The sequence below is a fragment of the Arachis duranensis genome, chromosome 7 (assembly GCF_000817695.3).
Source record: "Arachis duranensis cultivar V14167 chromosome 7, aradu.V14167.gnm2.J7QH, whole genome shotgun sequence".
In the NCBI taxonomy this organism is placed as follows: Eukaryota; Viridiplantae; Streptophyta; class Magnoliopsida; order Fabales; family Fabaceae; genus Arachis; species Arachis duranensis.
The window spans coordinates 65407400-65413917 of NC_029778.3; the positions used below are offsets into that span (position 1 = coordinate 65407400).

Below are 6518 nucleotides of genomic sequence, written 5' to 3' on the forward strand. Positions count from 1 at the left end.
CAGCAGGATTATTCATCATGAGATATCATTCTTTCTATCGTAAGTTTTTTCATCATGCGCTATATATCCATCTATAAAAATTTATCATAATGATGTATAATCTTGTATTGCAGCTTTACATAAGGAAGGTGCATACTCTCATCTCATGAATGACGAAGATCGTAAGAACCTAAAATGGCTCCATATTTTTAAGTAAGTTCGTGTTTAACTTAAATATATCTTTTTTTCACATATTCTTATGCTTCTTGTTAATTATATCACGAACAATATCATATGAGTAACAAAATTTATTATTTTTTATTAACATTTAGCTAACATTAAACTATAAATACTAAATTATAAATCATAAATATGATCCAAAATATTGAGCTCTAATATTTCTCATATATCATTCGTAATTTTGTGTAGCAAATATGATCTGTATAGCAAGAGTAAAGTGTTAGTTGACGTTGAAAAAGTTAAGCCATACTATCAATCCCTCATTGAAAAGGTGAGACCAAATTTTATAGTTTTTTTTCTTAATTTAATATTCTGTGTTTTAGTTTAACAATTTGGGGTTCTTATTCTTTTATTATGACATGTTTTGCAGTATTTTCCGGCAAAGCTTAAATGGTGAATGGTGAAGCCTCTCAATATATATAGAATGGTGTGCAGAGAGTTGAGTTGTTTCTCCCTGGCAAGCATGTTACATAATTTATTTTTAGTTGATCAATCCGTTGCATTTCTTGTCTTTTTAAGTTGCATTTGCAAGGATGTAAATTCATGTAATAAATGCATTATGTATTTGTATATTGCAAACAAATAAATATATACTACTAAATATTTCTTTCAAGCGTTCGTTCGCAGTTTCTATTCCTAATTTTAATATTTTGCACTACGGATAAGAGAGGGAATTTACTGTCTCATACTATGAAAACAATGCAAATTGGAATTTAATATTTGTACCAAGGTTGTGAGAATCGAATCGGTCAATAAATTGGTAGAGTGACTGGTTCAATGATTTAAAAGTTTAACTCGGATTTAACTGGTTTAATTTAAAATAAATTTATTAAAAATTTAATATACAAATTTTAAATATTTAAATTTAATAATTTATTAACTAATAAAATTTAAAATTTTATAATTTTACCTAATAACTTGTTCATATTTTATCATTAAAAATTTACAAAATAAAAAAATTTTAATTAACTTCTACGTTCTAATCAAGTAATAAGCAACAGTAATCATCACATCAACAACATCAAAACTAAATTCAAAATCATATCAGCAACAATCCTACCCCAGAATACAAAATTAACAAAATTGCAACACTCAGAAAATCAGCAACAACACAAATTGAAGCAGTAGTGCTTACCGGCAGCGAGGGAGGAAGGGAAGTGACGGCGAGGGAGGAAGGATGTGACCTCAGACAGAAAGAGAAGGGGCCTGAAGATAGAGGCTTGACGTGGGGACAGAGATAGTGATTTTAGGGCCAACAACGACGACGACAAATACTGGCTTGACGAGACGGAGACTGCGATGCCAACAGCTTCGAGCACAACTTCTAGCACCGTCGAGGAGAAGATGAAGGCCGAGATAGAGGAGCCGAGCAGCAACGCGAGACATGTTCCGATGGAGGAGATGAACGGCAAGAAGTGGGATGACGACTGGAGCAGATGCAACAGCAGTGGTGAGATAGTGGTGGACATGAGTTTGGTGATGGAGAAGACGACCAGTGAGAAAGGGGGTTAGGGTTGGGTCCTCAGAGAGTCAAAGAGAGAACCGATAACCTAAAAAACCTAGCCAATTCCATCAGTTCACCAGTTAACTGTTAGTTTGTCTAATTTGTTTATCGTTTTTTTAGGACAATTTTAGGCATCAACTGAATCGGCCAGAAGACCAATTTCTGATTAACCTGATCGAATCGGTCGATCTGGTCCAATATTCAAAACATAGATTTGTACAATGTATTTATGCGTTATGGCATTTTAGAAAGGAACGAATCAATATTAAAAGTAAATGAAAACAAAAATCATTTTCATAAAGTAAAATTAAAAAAAATGAAAATTTTTACATTGTTTTCTATGGACAATTTTGGAAAGAAGAGGTTTCTATTTCTTCTTTTGTTTTGATTTTATTTTTAATTTGCTTACTATAGAATAAATAGTTTTTGTAAATATTTAAATATGAATGTCATTATCATTTACTAATTAGTTAAGATTTTATTAAATAAAATAATTTATAAATCTATTAATTATTTGATTTGATTCATATTTATATAAATGATAAAGTACTAAATTGATCCCTTACCGCCTTACATTTGGGCGTAATCCTATTTTAGTCTTTAAGGTTCAAAGTGTCCTATTTGAATTAAAAAAAGTTTCATTTTAGCTTTAATGTAGTCCCACCGTGAGGTCAAAGTTAAATAATTAGCGAAATGTCCTACAGAACAGCAACACAAGAACAAAGTCGATAATTTGGAGAACAAGTACAAGTTTCAAAGGCACAAAATCAACTGTCAATGCATTAATACATTTATTTATCATTTTTCTTACAATCTAAATGAAATATTCTCTATAGAACTAAGGAGAATGATAAATAAATATATTGATACATCCATGGTTAATTTTGTACCTTTGGAACTTATACTTGTTCTCCAAATTATCGACCTTGTTCTTGTACTACTGTCATGTAGGACATTCCGTTAATTATTTAACTTTGACCTCACGATGGGATTACATTGAAGCTAAATGAAACTTTTTTGGATTCAAATATGACACTTTAAACATTAAGAATCAAAACAGAATTACGCCTAAATAGAGGAGACTAATTTAGTACTTTATCCTTATATAAATAAGCCTTTTGGATGCTTTCAGTAACATACCAATAAAATTAATAAAATTATCAATAATGCAAGTTCTCTGGTTCTTTCTATCTCTTCTCTTCTGCTACTTTATTTTATTATTATTGCTACTTATTATATTTGATAACACATTATGTGGGTGAATGGGATAAAGTAAGAGACTTTAGTAAGGAAAGACGATGAGTCTTGAATGATTGTGTTAATGATATGTTGGAAATACATCATTTTAACATTTATCTCCAAAAATAATAAAACACGTGAACTTTAATTTAGTTTTTGGAGTTTTGAGTTGCTTTTATTTATTTCTTAAACTTTACAAACTGATTGTCATTAGTCATTAGGATAATTTTTGACACACAAATATTAATAAAGTATTGACATGGACGGTCACATACTACGTTAAAACCTGTAAAATGATGTAGTTTTAATTTTGACATTTAAATAGTCAAAAAACGATGACATATCACTTGCTTTGTGAGGACAAATTTCAATAAACACTACTTACGATGTTATTTTTGAACTGCTCGAGTGTTAAAATCAAAATGATATCGTTTTATAGAATCCAACGTGCCATTCAACTGTCCACATCAGCGTTCTATTAACGTCTGTGCATCAAAAATTATTTTAAGGGCTAACATTAGTCATGTTTCCAAAGTTTAGAGACTAAATAGAGGCAATTGAAATTTTAAGAACCAAATTGAAGTTTGCATACAATGCAAGTTTAGGGACCAAATTGAGTATTATCTCGACTATTTATCATAGAAAAACTATAGGGGATCAACTATATTATAAGCCAACTCCCTTATAATTTTCAATTTTTCAAAAAACATTTACACAAAAATGACCCTAATTCCAATTTCACTCTCATTCACCACACAAAATCACAAATCATAATCCCTCTCTCCCAATAATCAACGTTGTGCTTCCCTTTCCCCAATGTCCCACGCTGTCGTGGTTTCACCGTGCCGCCGTAGTGCCGCAGCTGCATCGTCCTCGCAGGCCATTGTCGGTCGTCCTTGCATCCTTCTCCTCCACCTCATTCATCGTTCAAGCAAGAAAGACAGCCAGTATCACACCTCTGCTTTACCCTCTTGCGTCCCATCACTCATCGTTTGTGTAGCACTCTCGTATCATTGCCACTCTCCCGTCGCACCGCCGTTTGATCCGTGCCATTCGCACCCATGATGCTTGCCTGTGGCATCCTTGCCACTCGCAACTCTCATTCCCATTCATCGCTCACATCCTCTGCTTTTGCAGTTCTATCCACACTCAAGCCATCCACACTAGCGTTGGCCCCCACCTCCATGTCTCGGACGCTTTGAAAGGTGCACAAAAATTCCTTCCTCACCGATTGCAAGGGATCTATAGACAAGGTAACACCACTTGTGTCCGTTTCTTTTTTTAATTTTTTTGAAGGGAACATTAAATTGACTTATCCTCAAATTTGGATGTTACATTGGCATGGGTTATAGATATTTCCTTGTGACTACATGTATTATCTACGCCATTCCTCTGTGAATTTGGTTGTTTTCATTTTTTTAAATTCAGTTCTTGCTTTCATTTAAAACTGGATGATCATTATAGAGGGTTTTGGTTATTTTTACTAGATTTTGATGTTAGCGCTTCGCCCCCCGTCCTCACCTCCGCCTATACAGGATCAACTGGATTAGCTGCAATCGCAATCTATTATTTCTGAAAAGGGATAGGCACAAGCACGTCATGCCCGACAAACTCACCTTGCCTTGCATTGGGGAGAGGCCTATCTACAGTTGTCAACTCTGAACGAATGGGTTAAGCGAAAAAGGGCGTTGATCCAGGATTCGATTCGAGGCTTGGCCACGACCGGACCCTAACAAGCCGATTTACACTCATTATTGCCATTCATTCATGAACTGGCTTGACACGACACAGAAGAGCTAACAACCATATGGAAGGGGAGGGATCCAATATCCTTCTTCCTGAACTTATTGGCCCCTTCCCTAAGCCTTAAAGGGGCCTAAGAGCATGGAAGTCTTAACTCCCCAGTCCCCCCTTTGAAGGGTGAGGCGTGAACCCTCTGTCTGATTCAAAATCTCATCTATTGCTGCTTTCGAATCGGCTGAAAGAGGATTTTGATGTCACTTAGGAGAAGTATAGGGAAGTGTGCCCGAGTTTTCTAGAATATAATAAGTAGTTGTGACTCGGTCTAGCTAGGACAGAGCCATCCTAATCCTAAAGAGACTTTCTTCTGTTCTAGGTTTCCACAAAGGGGTATCAGGGTATAAGAACGCCATTCTCCTATAATCAAGTCTTTGGTTTAGATCAATCAATCCACCGGTGAATTTTCTGATTGATTAGAAAGACCAACCCCGGCCCTAGTGAGAAGAAGATGGTTAGACGCCAATTGAAAGAGTGGTAGTTTTATCCATGATGACCGGGTGGCTCTCTTTGCCCTTTCGATCTACTAAAGCAATTTCCCACGGTCAAGCCTAGTAGAGCTCCTAGTCCGACAAGGGGGAAGCGTAGCAGGCACGTATCGATGTGCAAATGATGGGCAATTTCTTTATAAAAGAAGAAGCATGAATTGATTTTTTGGATGTTTCTTTTACAAGGTTTCGGATGATGTTTCTTTTCACATTATCGGATTTGTTGTTTAATCGGCTTGAGGATGTTTCTCTGTGTGTTATTGTATATTTCTTTCATAGGTTTTGGATGTTTTTTTATAGTAAAATGCAGATAGATGCCATGAAGGTTTGCTTTATTCCTCTATTGTCCATTCTATTTTCTTCTTTCATTGCACCATGTGAGTAGATGTTCTTATAGTTTTGACTTATGATTCAGGGAAGTGCTTCTCAAAAACAAATGAAACCAAAGCCTAAAGAACGTGGATTCAAGATAGATTGGGCTATTGCCTCAGCAAGTGTAAGTAGTATTACCGATCTTAATCAATAAATGGTTCGTAGAATGTCAGAATTCAAGGATCAACTACTAAATAAGAAAGTATTTCATTCTTCTCTTTGCCCATACTTTGTTTGTTTTCACTTCTAAATATAATTTTTTTGAGAGTGAAAAATTCTCTCGAGAATTAATGCCCCAATTTCCTCATTTTTTGATACTTTTATGAGATTTTGATGTTAGTTGCTCTTAAAATTAAAATATTTAATTGCCTTTCTGGATGTTTATTTCTTTGTAAATAATTTTTTTATAGTTTTGGATATTTCGTTTTTGAGTTATCGAATGTTATTTCATAGGTTTTGGGATGTTTCTTTTGAGTTATGGGATGTTTTTTTATAGGTTTCAGATGCTTTTTTTGTACAAATAGATGTTTCTTCCTATAACGATTCAAATGTTTTTCCTAACATTCTCGATATGCCTTTTATTTTCAGATAACAAAGTCTTGCAATATAGCATTTGCATAGAGATGCTGCCAACATTTTCATACTTTTCAAATTGTTAGAAATGTTACATTTTGTTTAAAACTCTGGCAGATTCTTAGGAGAATGACAAGTGAAAAGAGGAAGGTACTTCTGTTCTTCTAGACGTCTGTGAAATATTTACCTGCTGAAGGCTTCTAATCGTATCTTAATAAAAAATAAAAAATATTTGCTCTTTTATGTATTATTTGATCTTTGGATTTGCTAAATAGCACACTTTTGTATCTTTAGGTTGCTAAGGAAAATGGTTGCACTCTACCTTC

General features: G+C 34.3%; 1 protein-coding gene across 1 annotated transcript in view; it reads left to right on the forward strand.

Moving 5' to 3' along the window:
- Positions 1-616, forward strand: part of LOC107459271 (inositol oxygenase 2-like) — a 2726-nt gene extending 2110 nt beyond the window's left edge. Inside the window, exons 8-11 of the mRNA XM_016077493.3 lie at positions 1-39; positions 114-192; positions 409-490; positions 590-616. The exon at positions 1-39 is cut by the window's left edge and continues 70 nt beyond it. Coding sequence (XP_015932979.1) covers positions 1-39; positions 114-192; positions 409-490; positions 590-616 — 227 coding nt within the window. The remainder of the gene's footprint in view (positions 40-113; positions 193-408; positions 491-589) is intronic.
- Positions 617-6518: the final 5902 nt, after the last annotated feature.